General features: G+C 41.0%; 1 protein-coding gene across 1 annotated transcript in view; it reads left to right on the top strand.

The window, feature by feature from the left end:
- Positions 1–17,281, top strand: part of TBCD (tubulin folding cofactor D) — a 3,708,267-nt gene that overhangs the window by 1,093,676 nt on the left and 2,597,310 nt on the right. The window contains exon 11 of the mRNA XM_044068123.1: positions 11,820–11,880. Coding sequence (XP_043924058.1) covers positions 11,820–11,880 — 61 coding nt within the window. The remainder of the gene's footprint in view (positions 1–11,819; positions 11,881–17,281) is intronic.

The following is a 17,281-nucleotide window of genomic DNA, read 5'->3' as shown; positions in this document are numbered from 1 at the left end:
AAAGTATTTGGACTCAACATTGCCACAGCCTGAAAACATTAATTACCCTCATTCCCTGCCTGCAACAGGAGTTTTGATGGTGGGCACAGGCCTGTCACCACAACAAGGGACAGCCATTCACTTTACCCACAGCCAGGCATACGCTAACAACGGATGCATCAGATTATGCCTGGGGGGCCCACATGGCAGGAAAATGTATTCAGGGGACATGGCCCACAAGCCAGATGCATCTTCATATCAATCAAAAAGAGATGCTAGCTGTTCATAATGCCCTGACAGCTTTCAAGGATCTACTTCATCCAGGACAACTACTGATAAAGACTGACAATACTACAGTCATGTGGTACATAAACAAGCAAGGAGACACACATTCCTTCCTCCTCTGCAGACCAGACAAGCCATGACTTTGTGGAACACAGCATTGACTTATCAAGTTCACCTGCAAGCACAGTTCCTGCCAGGAAAGATAAATACTCTGGCAGATGAACTAAGCAGAAACCTCATAGATCCCCACGAGTGGAAACTGGATCCACAAGTCTTCAGCATGATAACAAGGAAATGGGAATGCCCAGACATAGATCTATTTGCTTCCCATCACAACTGCCAACTACAGAGATTCTGCACAAGGACTTATCACAAGCAAGCATGGAAAGTGGATGCCTTATCCTTCAGTTGGAAAAACAACAGTATATGCCTTTCCTCTACTGCCTCTCCTCCCCAAGGTACTCCTAAAGGTCAGACAAGAGAAGCCAAAAATGATACTGATTGCCCCAGACTGGCCACGCCAGCAGTGGTACCCAATCCTAAAGAACTTGTCTCAAGGTCCAGCCTGGACATTGCCTCAAATTCCTCACTTACTGAACCAACAAAACAATCAGATCCTGCACAGCCAACTCAGGACCTTAAATCTGGCAGCATGGCAAATAATGTAGCCATTCAGAACACTCCTCTCTCCAAAGCTGTGATGGATGTTATTTTGGAGGCCAGGAGGCCCAGTACCAGAAAATCTTATGCAGAAAAATGGAATAGATTCTGTGCTTGGAACCAGGCACAAGGAATTGACACGTTTGTACCAAATATTCCTCAGATTTTACAATACTTAACTGAGATGCTGGACAAAGGCCTATCCTTTTCATCAATTAAGATCCATGCCTCTGCCATTTCAGCCCATCACGATACGGAACCACCTATCTTTTCTCATCCTTTAATAAGGCAGTACCTCAGAGGGGCCAAGGAGAGCACCAATACCTGCATGGGACCTCAATTATGTCTTGGAAAAACTCACACTGCCTCCTTTTGAGCCAGCCTCAACAGCTGTTATAAAATTCTTATCCTGGAAAGCAGCTCTGCTCCTAGCAATAAGCTCTGCAAGATGAGTCTCTGAGTTGCAGGCACTCATGGCTGTGGAACCTTTTATCATTTTCCATCCAGACAGGGTTTCTCTGAGGACAAACCCGACATTTATGCGTAGGGTGGTGGCCAGTGTGGCCCTTAACCAAACCATTCACTTGCCTACCTTTTATCCAAACCCACAGAACAAGGGTGAGAGACTTCTGCATTCTTTGGACATACACAGACAGCTATGTTTCTACTTGGACAGAACTAAAGCTTTCAGAAAGAATGAGCAACTTTTAGTGGCAGATGCTGCAGGATCACAAGGAAAGGCTATCTCAAAACAGACCATTTCAAAATGGATAGGCCATTGAATTTGTTTCTGCTATTCACAACATGGCAAATCAGTGCCTAAGGGCATTAGGCCACATTCAACCAGAGCAGCAGCCACTTCAGCAGCCTTCCTCAGAGGAGTACCAACCAAAGACATCTTAGAGGCTGCAACTTGGAGCTCAATGCACACTTTTGCAAAGCACTATCACTTACCTCTCTACTCTAAATCCAGAGCAGGCTTTGCCACTGCAGTTCTGCAGGGCCTCATAGCCTCTCCTAATCCTATTTAGCCCCAGTCACCCATCCTCAGCTTTGGGATTCAACCCAAGAGTAATGACTGCAACAGTGAAACACGTTGAACATAGTACAGTTGTATACCTACCATAAATGTAGATGTTCGAGTGTATTCACTGTTGCAGTCCAGGTTACCCTCCCACCATCCCCCTTTCTTTTGCTGGGTCTTATCTGTACTTCTCTAGATTTTTTTTTTAATTTCCTCCTTAGCCTGTTTTGCATCAAAGAATGTCTTTGATCCCCCAGGAAAAAAGTAGTCTGAAGACAGCTGAATATAACAATTTGAATCTCACACTTACCTCTCGACATTCCCTGATTGATGGGATAAATTTGTTTCTCTTCTGCCTGGTATGCATTATATAATCATTTTCCACAAAATCTCTACTGTCTGCAATTTTTAATACTTTTCTCTGTCATATTTTTGTCAAGTTCAACTCTACCTGCTGATATGATTGTATGTGTACCAATCGAGGCCTTGGCTGCTTTCTCATGGCCAGGTTTAGATAATAAACTCAATGTGCCTTTACAATTAACACATTCTTCTGTGGAACTTCAGTCCAGTTTCTTTTCTGTGCTTTCATAAAATTAATAGTCTATTCCTTCCAGTTTCTCTCGTACAGCAGAATATGTAATTTTTTGGCTCCTCCTGAAGTATGCTATGTGTAATCTTAATTTATTTGTTCAGCCCTAGTCTTATTGTTAAGTGGAATTTGTGTACTGCTTTCTTACTTCTGTAATTGTACCTTCTACCAATCTACAGTTGTGTACTACTCTCAAACCTTAACTGTATTTCATTAGTATATCTCTTCAGCCCTCTGTACTATTATTTGAAATGTGTTTGCAGTACCACACTTTAGCTTTGTGTAGACTGTGATATATAATCACTTCTCTGTATGTTCAAGTAGTTGTTGCACCAGTGGTTAACTCTTTGATTGTCTCATGCAGTGCATCTCTTCAATAGCACATCGGGGTTGCTCTGCTCAAAGTCAGTAGTCTTAACTGTAAATTGCTGGATCTTGAGCTCTTCTGTCACTAGAACACCTCTGTTGTGAGAGAGACTTTGTTTCATTTTAAATACAGCATTCCTTTTCTGGGTTTCAGTTTTTTGTGAACACTAAGACTTGTTGGATACAGTGGGGGGAGTTTATGTTTGTCAAAGACTCTGTTATCCCTCGATAGATTCCTTAAGGCCCCAGGTAGAACTTACTGAACTTCAAATATACCTTAAGTAAGGCAAATATATATGTCACCTTCCATGGCCTCGGATAACCTTTTAAATTTTCTAAATGCTTCCTGCACTACCTATGAATAAAATATATTTTTGATGAGTATCAGCTATCCCTCAGTTATTTAAAGCCTGTGTACCACAAAAGTTCAGTCCACCCAAAGATTTCTAAGTTTACTAAATGCTAATATCTTTTTTAATGGTTGACTTCAACTCTCCCCGGATTTAAGTGGAGGATACATACGACAATGTTTTGGCCTGCCCAAAGATTCCTAAATTTTATAAATACATGCACCCTTGTACAAATAGTTAACCAGCCCACTAGGGGGTCAACATTTCTTGGCTTCATCCTCTCCCGTATTGCATCTGTTTCCACTGCTTCTGTATTTTCTTCATTTCTGATCAGATCCAATTTCAAATCACTAATTTAGACCATCTCAACCACCGCAATCAACATATCTGAAGTGAAGTTTTTTTTTTAAAGACACTCGTATTGTAATTATTTAATGAGCTGTCAAAATTAATCTGCAATATATTTTGGGCTCATTTATTCTCAGCTGTTGCATATACCAATGAATTTTACGATCATCTAACATATCTCATTTAAACAGAGTAGTACTAGTTGAAATCTAATGTATTGTACAGTGTAAAAACAAGCCATCTTAATGGAATGCCAACAATAGTAAGTTATGTAATAAAATAGAAAAAGGCTAACTTGGGTCTGTAAAATAATCAGTCTACCCACACTGAAGAATACATCAGAAAGATCATCAAAAGTTTATAAATTTCCATAAGAAATATCTGTGTGGATAACATTTGGTAGAAAAAAAGTAATAGAAATTACATTTGATAAACATTACAGTGATTTTCAACGTAAAATTAAACCAAAATATTTTAATTCTAATGCAAAATAAATTCTTATTATATTAAATATCATCTTTCCACTTGGCATCATTTAGTGACTGGACTATAACCCTTACAGACAAATTTTTATCAAAAACAAAGGAGACATGTCAAGAACAACACACCTTTATGCAAAAGTCAGCTAACTAAACCACTTCTCAGAATTCAACCTGAAAATACAGTCGATACATGCATAGTAGTAAATGTGATTTTGACCATTTTGTCTATGAAATATGATTTTACCAAACACGCCATAATTATATGTGTGTGTATATATATATATATATATATATAGGTTCATACTAGGCTATCTGCCCTGGGGCAATTATAAGCCTAACCCGATTTTGTTTGGCTTACGCCACCCCTTGATTTTAGTATACTGTGCCGTTTTTAAGGTTTAGTTTGCGGTGGCTCTGTCTAATAGTGACACGGAAGTAATCCCCGGGACAAACCTACGATCCCCCATCCACTCATCAAGATTCTTCTTGAAGAGATTCATTGAGGTGCTCTGCCTAACATGAATTGGAATTCTGTTCCAGAGCGAAGGGAGCCTCTGGGTTATGAATCTGTCCCTCCAGCAAGTTCTATTTATTTCAGTGCTGAGGTTCAAGTCCCTCGAGCGTGTGGCTCTAAGGGTTTTAGATTCACTGAGGTGGAGCATGTCCATTAATGTGTGTGTATGTGTTTGTGTGCATGTATGTGCATTTTATATATATATATATATATATATATATATATATATATATATATATTTGGGTATGATATGGATAAGGTAGGTGTGTGTACACATACACACACAGAATACAGGTATATGAATATACACACTGAATATGTGTGTATCTTTATGTATTTGTTTGGTTTATTTGCTTACTGGTTTGTTAACTTGAGGCTTGCAAAAAGATGATGTGCAATTAAACATTGCATTAAACTAGTTAAAATAACATGCAAGTAAAAAGTCCAGCAAAAATTCTTCCCACTTCTAATTGTGGTCTCGGGGTAGTAACTAATGCAGTTTGTCTAAAATATGTAGACAGTTTACCAGTGCAGTGGCACAGAGGGATAAAGTCCTGACTATGACCGAGGCAACCTGGGTTTGATTAGCAGCTTAGGTATCTGAGGAACTGGCATGGAGGGAGGGATGGGAGTTACTGTGGGGAGGAGGGACACTTGTCTGGACATTCCTTACACTGATCTCAGGTAAAGGCTTGGGACTCTGAGTGGGTCATTGCTCGAAGAGGGGATAGAGTGATAGACATTGGCAGAGTTGCTGTGGAAGCAGGAAGATATGCTGCATGTCACTATTGTAGACCTGTCCCTCAGATGTTATAGGGCTATGCTTGGAGGGAAATGGGTTAGGTTAAAAGAGAAAAAAAACTTGGAAAAGATGGCATTATCCCCTAGAACAGCCTTAGATTCCACACCAGCAACAGTCAAAATTGGAGTTAGTCTTGGGGTGTTTTGCTGTAGTGTGAAGCATGGGGCATATAAAGCATATGTAGACTATTGCACCAAAGTTTTTGGTAGTAGTGAAAATGTGTAGCACACAAGATGGTACTTGTTTACTGTGGCTATCTGTTCATTGACTTTTGTATCAGATAAAATTGTCATGCCAGTGGCAAGGAATCATGATGTTATTACCACAAAGGACTAGAAGCAGTACTGTTTACAGATTGTGTCAACATGGCAACTCTATGAAAACTGGAAAGAACCTGTCCTAACTCATTAGTTTGGGAAGGTAATAAATGAGGAAGTGTCGGTATCTGAAATGCGGTGAAACTGTTTTTTTCTTTTTTGCAGATACTATGTGATGTTCTTCATCTCACATTGCTGCAGTCCTAACACTTGGGTAGTCCGCTGTCCCTCGGTCGGCCCGAATATCAGAGTATAAGGCTGACGTCGGTCAAGGCGCATTTGACTGACATCAGAACGTCAGGGTACAAATGCGCATGACCGACGTCATATCCTCAGTCTTTTTTGCCGCATGGTCGATGCAGAAGCAGTGTTGCAAGTGCCGTTGGCGTTCTGAAATTTTTCAATTGAGTTTCAGACCGAAGTCAGAGTTGGTTAAGTACCCGTTGGGGAATATTTTGGTTTTTCTTGCCTCAGTGGTTTACCGGATGTCAGAAAAAGTGAATAACTGTATTTCTTGTGGGAAACAGATACCGCATAGGGATTACCATAATTTGTGTATACCTTGTTTGGGACCTGAGCACGGCGTTGTTGGGTGTCGCTTTTGTGCTAGGTTCAATAAGCACTATAAAGCGAAGGTTGGATTGTGCCAGGTTGGTCTTTGGGAAGCGGTGCAATTACAGTATGCCGTCGGATGCTCCGCCGCTTCCTCAAAGAAGCGCAAGGACAAGGCAGTTAAACCTAGGTTAGAGGAGTCGTCCGAACCGGACGCCGGTTCTTTAGAGGCGTCAGTGGAACCGGTGGTTCTGACGGAGGCCTCTCTGGAGTCCCAGGGAGAAACTTTGGTTTTACAGGATGTGGCCTCCCAGGAGGCAGGTCAGGCTGTAGGGGCTTCTCAGATAACTTTACTCCCCTCCCTTCCTAAGGTGTCTAGGCCCTCTCTTTCTGCTTCCAAGGCTTCTCCTAGAGGCAGGTCTAGTTTAGCTTCTGTGTGTGTCACTCCTAGTTCTTCAGGTTCTGTGCCCAAGAAGCACATGCTTAAAATGGCAGAAGATTTAATTACTTTAATTAGAGGCTCTATGCCCCCTCCTGATAAGAGGCCTAGGATGGAACCAGTGTTGGGGATTATGAGCATGCTTGGATGTGTCTGAGTCTTCGGCTGAAGACTTGCAGGAGTATTCTCATTATTCTGATTCTGATGGGGATGATTCTACTCCTTCTGCTTCTCCTCCTGAGGATTTTTCTTTTTCAGAGACCCTTCACTCCATGAGAGAGCATTTTAAATGGGAAGGTCAGGACTTCTCTGACTCCAGGAAAAGGCTTAGGGAATTTTTGTTTTACCCGGCATAGGCCTTTGGCTATACCTCCTGTTCTGAATGTGGTGGAAGATGTGTTTGCAGAGGCTTCTCTTAATCCTGATTCTTTGCCTCCTGCTCCTGTTAAACCAGATAGGTATTACAGGGTGTCTGAAGCTCATAAGTATCTTTTAAGAGTCCTAGGGCAGACCCAGAAACTGTTAGCCAGGGGCCTAAGGGTGTTAAGGCTTCTGTTGTCAAGAATCCGGTTCCTGCAGATAAAGAGGCCAGGGCCTTGGATAGATGGGGAAAGAAAGTTTATACTTCTTCCACTCTAGCCATGAGAGCTTTGAATTGCCAGTTTCACATGTTGAAATATCAAAATTATCTCCTTTCACAGTTGAAATCTAAGGTTGATGCTCTGGCGGAAGGTATTGATTGTAAAGAGTTACAAGATTTAGTGCATGTTTCTGAACAGGTGGGTAAGCATTCTTTGCAATGTCGTTTTGATGCTGTACAGGCCTCGTCTAGGGTGGCTGCCACTGGGTCAGTTCTTCGCAGGCATGCCTGGCTGAGGGATCAAAATTTATCTGACCATGTTAAAACTAGGATTTTGGATGCCCCTTTGCAATCTGATGTCTTGTTTGGTTCTCCTGTTGAGGCAGTTTTAAAGAAAATGGAAGACAAGGCTAAGTCTATGCAGACTGTTAAAGATTTTTGCAGGTTCAGCCTCCAAAGTTTAGTAGAAATTGGCCTACTAAGGGGTGGACGTATCCTTCTTATGATTCCCAGTCTAGGGGTAGATCTAGACGTGGCAGGGGCAGAGGTCAGGGCTCTTTCAGGCCTAGAACAGGGAGTTCTCCTGCACAGTCTTGGTGAGGGCAGGGGTCAGTCCTTTCGTAAACAGACCCAATGACCTACCTTTTCAGCTGCCAGAACCTTCTCGCCTGGCAGCACCTTTGGGAGGAAGGTTGGCACTTTTCAAAGAAAATTGGAGTTTGATTACCCAAGACAGATGGGTATTGGATATCATACATCACGGTTACAGGTTTTATTTCCATACCTTGCCTCCTTTCAAAGGCATGCCAGACATTCCTCCTCAACAAAGAATAGAGGCTCACAAGCAAATTTCTCTGTTACTCCAAATAGGGGCCATACAGCCGGTTCCTATGCCAGAAAGGGGCCTAGGATTTTATTCTCGCCTGTTCCTTGTACCAAAAAGGGGAACACGTGGAGACCAATTTTGGATTTATCTATCCTCAACACTTATCTGGACATTCCCAAGTTCAAAATGTTGACGTTACAACAGCTTTTACCTCTGCTGGGCAAGGATCACTGGATGGTAACTTTGGATCTCAAGGAGGCTTACTTTCATGTTCCTATCAGGCTAAGTTGCAGGAAGTATCTGCGTTTTCGGACTGGGACTTCTCACTATCAGTTCTCTGCATTGCCCTTTGGCTTATCTACTGCGCCCAGAGTATTTACGAAAGTTCTGGCTCCAGTGATAGCTTTCTTCAGGCTAAAAGGAATACAAATCTATCCTTATTTGGACGATTGCCTGATTCTGGCTCAAGGAAGGGACGAGCTTCTTCGTCATTTGGAATATGTGATAGCAGTGCTAAGATGCCTGGGGTATTCTGTGAGCAAAATAAAGTCCAGTCTAGTACCCTCTCAAGACATGTGCTTTCTGGGTGTAAGACTGAATACAGCATCCCAGATGGCCTTTCTAACCCGGACAAACAAAAGAATCTTTCCCTTTACTTCCATCATCTATCTCTTCAGTCCGGGCTGACTGCAAGGACAGTCCTTCAAGCCTTAGGGTTCATGGCATCTTGTATTCTGGTGCTTCCCAATGCCAAACTGCATATGAGGAAGTTGCAATGGTATCTCAAAATGTATGGACACAGCACTGCCAGGATCTGGACACTGTCATTCAAATAATACCTTGCATTCAAAAGGAATTTTTGTGGTGGGCTCAGGAATGTCACCTAAACAAGGGACTCTCTGTGACCCGGCCAGAGGCGAGTCAAATTTTAACGACAGATGCCTCAGACAAAGCTTGGGGAGCTCATCTAAGCGGAAAGTGGATACAAGACAAGTGGCCTGTCAGACTACAGCATCTACATATCAACTTGAAGGAGATGTTAGCAGTCCAGTTTGCATTAATAGCTTTCAAGGATCTACTTCTTCCAGGGCAGGTGTTGATTCTAACAGACAACACAACTGTCATGTGGTACATCAACAAGCAAGGGGAACACATTCTTATCCTCTATGCAGGCAAGCAATGATTTTGTGGGAGACTGCTCTCAGTTTACAACTAAGTCTTCAGGCAAGGTTTCTGCGGAGCACAGAACTCCTTAGCAGATGTGTTAAGCAGACAAATCATGGATCCCCACGAGTGGAAACTGGATCTTCATGTATTTCAGAAATTGACAGTGTCCTGGGGAACTCCAGACATAGATCTGTTCGCTTCTCCACTAAACCACCAGCTGCCAAAGTTTTGCACAAGAGGTTTCATCCCACAGCTTGGAAAGTGGATGCTCTTTCTTTCAGTTGGAAAAATCTTCATGTGTATGCCTTTCCACCTCTGCCTCTCCTCCCAGAGGTACTTCTGAAGGTCAGACAGGACAAGCCAAGGATGATTTTGATAGCTCCAGATTGGCCTCGACAGCACTGGTACCCATTACTGAGAAGTCTAGTACGGAAACCTCCATGGCCTTTGCCTTTGATTCCACATCTGTTGTCCCAGGAGGACAGTCATTTGCTCAATGTCAAACTTCACTCTCTTCACCTAACAGCCTGGCATATTCTGTTTTAAACCATAGAGGGTCTCAACTTCCACAACAAGTTTTGAATGTGATTTTGGAAGCTAGAAGGCCTAGTACAAGGAAAGTGTACGCAGATAAATGGAAGAGATTTTTGTTTTGGAGTGCAGCTAAGGATTTGGATGTTTCTGAGCCTGATTTAAGTGTGGCTCTTCAATATCTTACTGAGTTATTGGACAAAGGTTTGTCCTTCTCTTCTATTAAGATTCATGCTGCAGCAATTTCAGCTCACTACGACTGTGACCCACCATTGTTTTCTCATCCTTTGTTCAAGCAATTTCTTAGAGGGGCAAAGAATATAAGACGAAGGGCTCCTACTCCTGCTTGGGATCTCAATTTTGTGTTGGAGAAACTCACTCTACAACCTTTTGAGCCTGCAGCTACTGCTGAGTTGAAATATTTGTCATGGAAGACTGCTTTTTGTTGGCCATTACCTCTGCAAGAAGGGTTTCTGAATTGCAGGCCCTTATGGCAGTTGAGCCTTTCTTAATTTTCCATAAGGATAGGGTATCTTTACGTACTAATCCTTCCTTTATGCCTAAAGTGGTTTCTAGTGTGGCTTTAAACCAAACTATTCATTTGCCTACTTTTTATGCAAATCCCCAAAATAAAGGGGAAAAGATTTTGCACACTTTAGATGTACACAGGCAGTTGCGATATTATTTGGACAGAACTAAAGGGTTCAGACAATCTCAGCAGTTATTAGTTTCTTTTGCTTTGTGCTCTCAGGGCAAGCCCGTGTCAAAACAAACTATTTCTAAGTGGATTGGATTTTGCATTGCTTTCTGTTATTCCCATCATGGCAAAGAGATTCCAGCTGGGATTAGGCCTCATTCCACTAGGGCTACTGCCACTTCAACAGCTTTTTGAGGGGTGGCAACTAAGGATATTTTGGAGGCAGCCACTTGGAGTTCAGTGCATACCTTTTCTAGGCATTACCACCTTCCACTGTACTCTAAATCCAGGGCTGGTTTTGCCACTGCTGTGTTGCAGGGCATTTTGGCAGCTCCTGCTTCATTATAGTTTAGCCATCCTCCCTTACCTCTGCTTTGGGATTCTACCCAAGTGTTAGGACTGCAGCAATGTGAGATGAAGAACATAGTACAGTTTTGTACCTACCATAAATGTAGATGTTCGAGATCCACATTGCTGCAGTCCAATTTACCCTCCCTCCTTCCCCTCTGTAGTTTGAGGTGGTTGTGTGGGTTGGGTTATCCATCTGAGGTATATTGTGTATTTTGTATATATTGTATATATTATACATATTTTTGGTATTAGGCTGGTTGGTTGTTTAGTTGTTGTCTATGGGTTTGCACCTTTCTTTTTAGGGTCTTCTGACATCTGGGGCAAGAAAAGACTGAAGATATGACGTCGGTCATGCGCATTTGTACCCTGACGTTCTAATGTCAGTCAAATGCGCCTTGACCGACGTCAGCCTTATACTCTGATATTCGGGCCGACCGAGGGACAGCGGACTACCCAAGTGTTAGGACTGCAGCAATGTGGATCTTCGAACATCTACATTTATGGTAGGTACAAAACTGTACTTTTTTACAGCCTTCCTTATTGTGTAAATGAAATATGAAGTGGTGGGCCATGGATTTCCTCTCTTTATCTTTTGCACTTGCCTGATCACCTTTAACTATTTTCCGGCTTTACCATTTTTGGGAGTTTACAGGCATGTGTGCGTGGTTAAAGAACTTTTTCATAACCACTCATTGACTATTCCTTACAGAGACAGATGCGCGTTTGCAGTTTCTATGCCACTATTGCATGACTATGTACTCCGCAGAAATTGAACTGCATGCAGTTTGCATGGGTTTCTTCACTCATCAACTAATTGCATAACTTATTTCTTGAAAGCTTTATATTCTTGTTTGACCATTAGAAGGTGCAATATGCAGCAGCGTTTTTCATTGTGTTTTTTATTGCTCCTTTCTTTGTGGGTAGAGATTTAAAAATGTTGTTTTTTTTATATTTTAGAACTACTACTAGCTGGCTTGAAGGATAAGGATGGCATTGTTAGATGGTCTGCAGCAAAAGGGTGAGACACTTTCCTCTTGAAAACAGTTCTAGTATCAGCTCTTAGCATTTTAAAACTAAAATGTGGTTGAAAATATTTAAAGACTAAAACTAAGTTTACATGTTTAAACTATAGTTAATTTTCCTTGCCTATGGCGTTTTTTACAAATTGGTTTGGAATGTGTTTGTAATGAGTATTTAAGGAATGGGGTGGAGGCACTCTGTTTTTTCTGAAGAAGTCAACTGTAATCTGTGACGAAAGCACTTAAGAATAAATTTTATCCTCATTTCTTGTAACACCAGCCTGCTTTGTGATTTCTCAGTTTGAGTTACTTGGTTGAGTGTTTAGTATGGATTCTTACACGCAGAGCGGAGGTGGTAACAGGGACAAGCATGATGAACTCACTACAGCCATCAATAAATTGACTGGACTTATTGGTTCTTTTAACACTCTCATATCTGGCCTGGTTCAGAAAATTGACCATTTGGTCAACTAAGTTGTTCCATTGAAACCAGCCCCGATTATTGGTTCCCAAGACTTTCTTTTTACTGTTCCATTAGGGCAAGGAAGCCCTAACCAATGAGAAAATGCCAGTACTACGGGAGCGTTTGCTGTTACACAACCAGGTACTTCCGTTTCTTCGGGGTTACAGCAACGGAGGACCCAGAAGGAACAGAATCCTTGTTTGTTCAGTGATGCCATCCAAATGTCGAATTTATCCGAATGGATTAACAGGGACAGTATGGGCTTTTTTCATAACAGCAACCATCAGAATACCCAAGGTACTGTTGACTTTGTTTAAAAATCTTGAAAAAGAATGTCTCAAGTTGAAAAAGATTCAAACTGAAAACCAATACTTGAGAGAATGTCTTAGGCGCGAACAAGTGCCTAAAGGACTTGGATAGTGGCATTTTCCTAATGGCTTAACTTTCAACAGTGATTTACATAAAGATCTGGTTGTTTTATTCAATCGCCAGGGATGTGAATTTGCTGAGAAATGAGAAAAAATGTCTTGTTTTACAAGATGTTGTGAACAAATTAGATTCTAGTATTAAGAATTATGTTAATTTTTTCTAACAAGCTCAATGAATACAGTACTATTTTTGTAAATATTGATAAGGTTATGGACAAAATTAAAGAAAAGAAGAATAAGAAATTGTTAAGGGATGCTAAAGATTACGAAAGTGGTGTAGCTTATCCCTTAAGTGTAAATGGTCATGTCAACAATGGCACCACTAACTCTAACAACAATAATTATGTTTTTATTGACAAGGGTATGGTAGAATCTGAGTATCAAGGTGACAATAACCCCAGTCCCATCCCTTTAGGCCCACCCCTGAGAAGGTCAGAGAGAATTTGGCAGCAAAATCACCAGTTCAGGAGGCCTTCGAACATGATATACCAGGGCGAACAACATTCTCATCCCCTACAGTACCAACATGGGGGTGGGAGGGGGAGGGGGAGACAGGAGAACTGGCACTGAATACCAGTTTGTCACCTGACAGTACAAATGGCGACGTGGAAATCTTTGAAAATGACAATCATGACTTCTAAATTTACAATTTGAGCAGTACCCTGGTTACTAAAGAATGAGTCAACCTCTTTCAGAAGGGCCTTAATTTTGTGCCTTTGAGGAAATTTAATTTAGAAAAACATTGCTTGACTTAATGCTGTTTACCAGGAAATTGAATTTTAATGCGACTCTGGGTGACGGCAATCAGGTACACAATACTGCTGAGACATGTAGAAAAGCCAGTGTAGCAAATCCCCCTTTATGTCCTTCAATTCAGCTGTTTCAAAGTATATGCTCAAATGACATCAGAGACCTCGCTAGGAAAAAATCTTGCACCGTACCACATAACCTTACTCAGAAGGAAACCTCCTTACTCAATAGTATATCAAACAACAAAACCATCCGGGTCATGAAACCGGACAAGGGAGGAGGATTAGTGGTTATGGACCAAGAGAGATACTCTGACAGTATGTTAAGTCACTTATTGGGGGAAGGGTACCAGCAGGTTTCCCGGAATGAACTCAGTATTGCATACAGTCATGTTGATGTGGTCCTCATGGATTTACTTTTGAACAACCAAATTTCAGAAGCAGAATTCAACTACTATACACAAAAGCACCCGATGATTCCCACTATTTTTGGGATCCCTAAGATCCACAAGAATATCTTGCACCCACCCTTAAGACCAATTGTGGATGCAAAAGGATCTAAGACTCTCCCAATAGCTAAGTTCTTAGACATACAGTTAAAGAACTGTTTAAGTTCTTTTTCACATATCATCAGGGACTCCTGGGATTGTCTCAAAAAAATAAAACAGGAATACTTTGGCAATGACATTATTTTTTCCACTATAGACGTGAAGGATTTATTTAATGTAATACCTCACACAGGAGTGGATATGTTTTATGATTTTATATGTCAGCATACCAATTTTTCACATACCAAAAATTTTGACTCTGAGAGCTTTGATGGAACTTGTTTTGGAGAATAGTTTTGTAATCTATGAGGGTCAATTGTTCAAACAGAATACAGGTGTGGCTATGGGTGCAGCCTGTGCCCCAGTTTTTGCGAACATAGTCCTGACTCAGTGGAAACTTTCCATAGTTTTTCCATCTAAAGGGATGTCATGGTGCAAGTTTTATGCACATTTCCTTGATGGCATCCTGATTTTATGGAAAGGTAACCACGACCAGTTGGATGAATTTTTTTTGTTCCTCAATTCTAGCACTACATTTCTGGAATTCACTATGGAAACTCATGTCGATTCCATCAGTTACCTGGACATCAGGATTAGCAAGGATTATACCTCTGCACAATTTTATTCTACCATATATCGAAAACCAACCTATTCAAACTCCCTTCTTCATTATGAGAGCAGGCATCCTGTACATCAGAAACGCTCCCTTGTTAAGGGACAGGGAGTGAGGTTGGCCCGCATGACTAGCAGGATCAATGATTTTTATGCAGAAAGGGAAGTTTTATTGAATATGTTGGTACAAAGAGGTTATCCTGAGCAATTTGTGCTGCCTGTTCTTGATGAAGTGACTAGGAAGAAACTTAAGGGACATTTTTATCCCTTACTAGGAATTGGCATCTCCAGACTGTGTGCTCCTTTGGAGAGCAGGGATTCATCCTGTGGTCGTTTTCACCTTGGTTTTATATTAACTTACACCCCTCAGTTCCCACTGATTCAGGACATTATCTACAAGAACTGGTTTATTTTGGCAGGAGACAATGCCATAAGAGAGAGAGTAGGGGGAAGCCCCTGTGGTAGTGTACAGAAAGGACACCAGTGTTAAAAATATCTTAGAGAGCAGGAAAGGTGTCAATATGGCTGGAGCATTAGGGAGAATGTCCAAATGCAAGCAGTGTACTCACTGCAAGTATATTTTGGAAGGTGACAGTGTTTTTCTTAATGGATATGGATGGGTGAAATTTTAGTATAAGTACAACTGTAGCAGTAAGAATGTGATATATGCTGGTATTTGTCAGAAGTGTGCCTGTTTTTATATAGGCAAGACCAAAAATGCCTTTCGTACACGTATTTACCAGCATTTATATGACATTAGGAAAATGAACCTGAAAAATTCACTGGCCAAGCACGTCAGTACCCACCCAGGTCACAATTTTAAATTCACAGTTCTTGAACAGCTGACTGTGGATGAGAGAGGAGGTCCTGTGGATTACTGGCTTGAATACAAAGAACTGTTATGGCAATTAAGTGTCAACGCCAATAGTTTTCCGGGGTTGAATGAAATGGTTTCAGTAACCAGCTTTTTAAGGTTAAAAGCTGATTTTTTTATCTAATTGTTGATTTTTTCATCTAATTGTTGATTTTTTATTCAATTGTTCACTTTATGATTTTTTGTCAAAATACTAAGTTTAAAGTACATGTTGAATCATGTTTTATAGTTAGTTTTTATCTTGCATGTATAATTGTGGAGCAAACGGAGTCTGTGCCTTTAAATGCCTATGGTGTTTTTTACAAATTGGTTTGTAATGTGTTTGTAATGAGTATTTAAGGAGTGGGGTGGAGGTACTCTGTTTTTTTCTGAAGAAGTCAACTGTAATCTGTGACGAAAGCGCTTAAGAATAAATTTTATCCTTGTTTCTTGTAACACCAGCCTGCTTTGTGATTTCTATGTTTAAACTATAGTTAATTTTCCTTGCCAGTGCATGTTACTGATATTGGAAGCAGTGTATTACTTATTTACTGTGGAAATGTTTCCACCGAGATAGTTTCAAAGATTTGCATATTTATCCTGAGCAATTTGTAGATGATGCATTGGTTCTGGTCAATTGACAGCACTGGACTTGTGTTATATTATATGTGTCATTAGAACGATTTATGTTTTTTTAGGTTGATAGGTAATTACTAGGCATTCAGTCTGCCGACTATTACAAGCTTACCCTATAAACTATATTCGAAAGCTCCCTTCAGCCTCAAAGAGGGAAACAGTGTAGACCAGGAGAGAATTTTATACTGCCCTTCCAGTTATCTAGGTTTGGCTTGAAAGTGGCAAGGATTCTTCTCTGCTTAACATATAGTGATATTTTGTTTCAGAGGGCAGGGGCTATATTGGAAAATGAATGTGTCACACCATTTTGTCTTTTTTATCTGCTTATGAAGGTTTAGGCCCTTTAACCTGGTATCTGTGAGACCATTTGAGATTCATTGTACTGTTGTACGGTTGCAGTTTTGACTTTTGGGATTCCTGCCTGTGGGTAGCTTGACTGGCTATCCCAGCTTCATGAGCGCTCTGTCCTCCTCCCTGATCCTCAAACAACAACCTTTACCCATTGTACAAGGACACTGGTGGTTTAAGAAGTGCTGGCCAATGACATCTTCAAAATTTTTCTTGCTATGTCTAAAGCCTAGTTAGAGGGCCCTGGTGCCAAAGTCCTAGTGGATAGTCATGTGCACCTCAGGTCCACCTCCAAAATTCCCCAGTCACCCTCTCTAGGGAGTAGAATAAGATAAAAGAGGGGGTAGGGGGAGTACCTAGAAGTGAGTCGAGAGCAAAGGTTAAAATGAAAGGACTAAGGGGCCACCTCAAGTCAGGGTACAGAGGATGAGAAAGAACTAGGAGAAGAGAGGCAGAGAGGGTTCTGGATTGCAGCAGTGAATGTACTTGAACATCTGCATATTTGGTAAGGTCTATGCTGCTCAGATATCAGCCGGATTATTTCAGAAACAGTCATATAGTGCATATGGGCAGTAGACAGTAGATAGTTGACTGAAGTTAATGACTAAGGTGTTTGACTCAGTCAATCATAATACTCTTCAAAAACATTGAAAGTATACTTGAGTGCAAATCATTAAATAGGGTGGTTGTAAAACAACATGGAGAACAGAACTTTTAGGTTTGGTTTTCTGTAAATTGGCAACACTTGTCAGCATGCTCAAAA

This window comes from Protopterus annectens, chromosome 4.part0, assembly GCF_019279795.1.
Source record: "Protopterus annectens isolate FY-2018-M chromosome 4.part0, PAN1.0, whole genome shotgun sequence".
NCBI lineage: Eukaryota > Metazoa > Chordata > Ceratodontiformes > Protopteridae > Protopterus > Protopterus annectens.
This window is presented reverse-complemented; position numbering and strand designations above follow the sequence as displayed.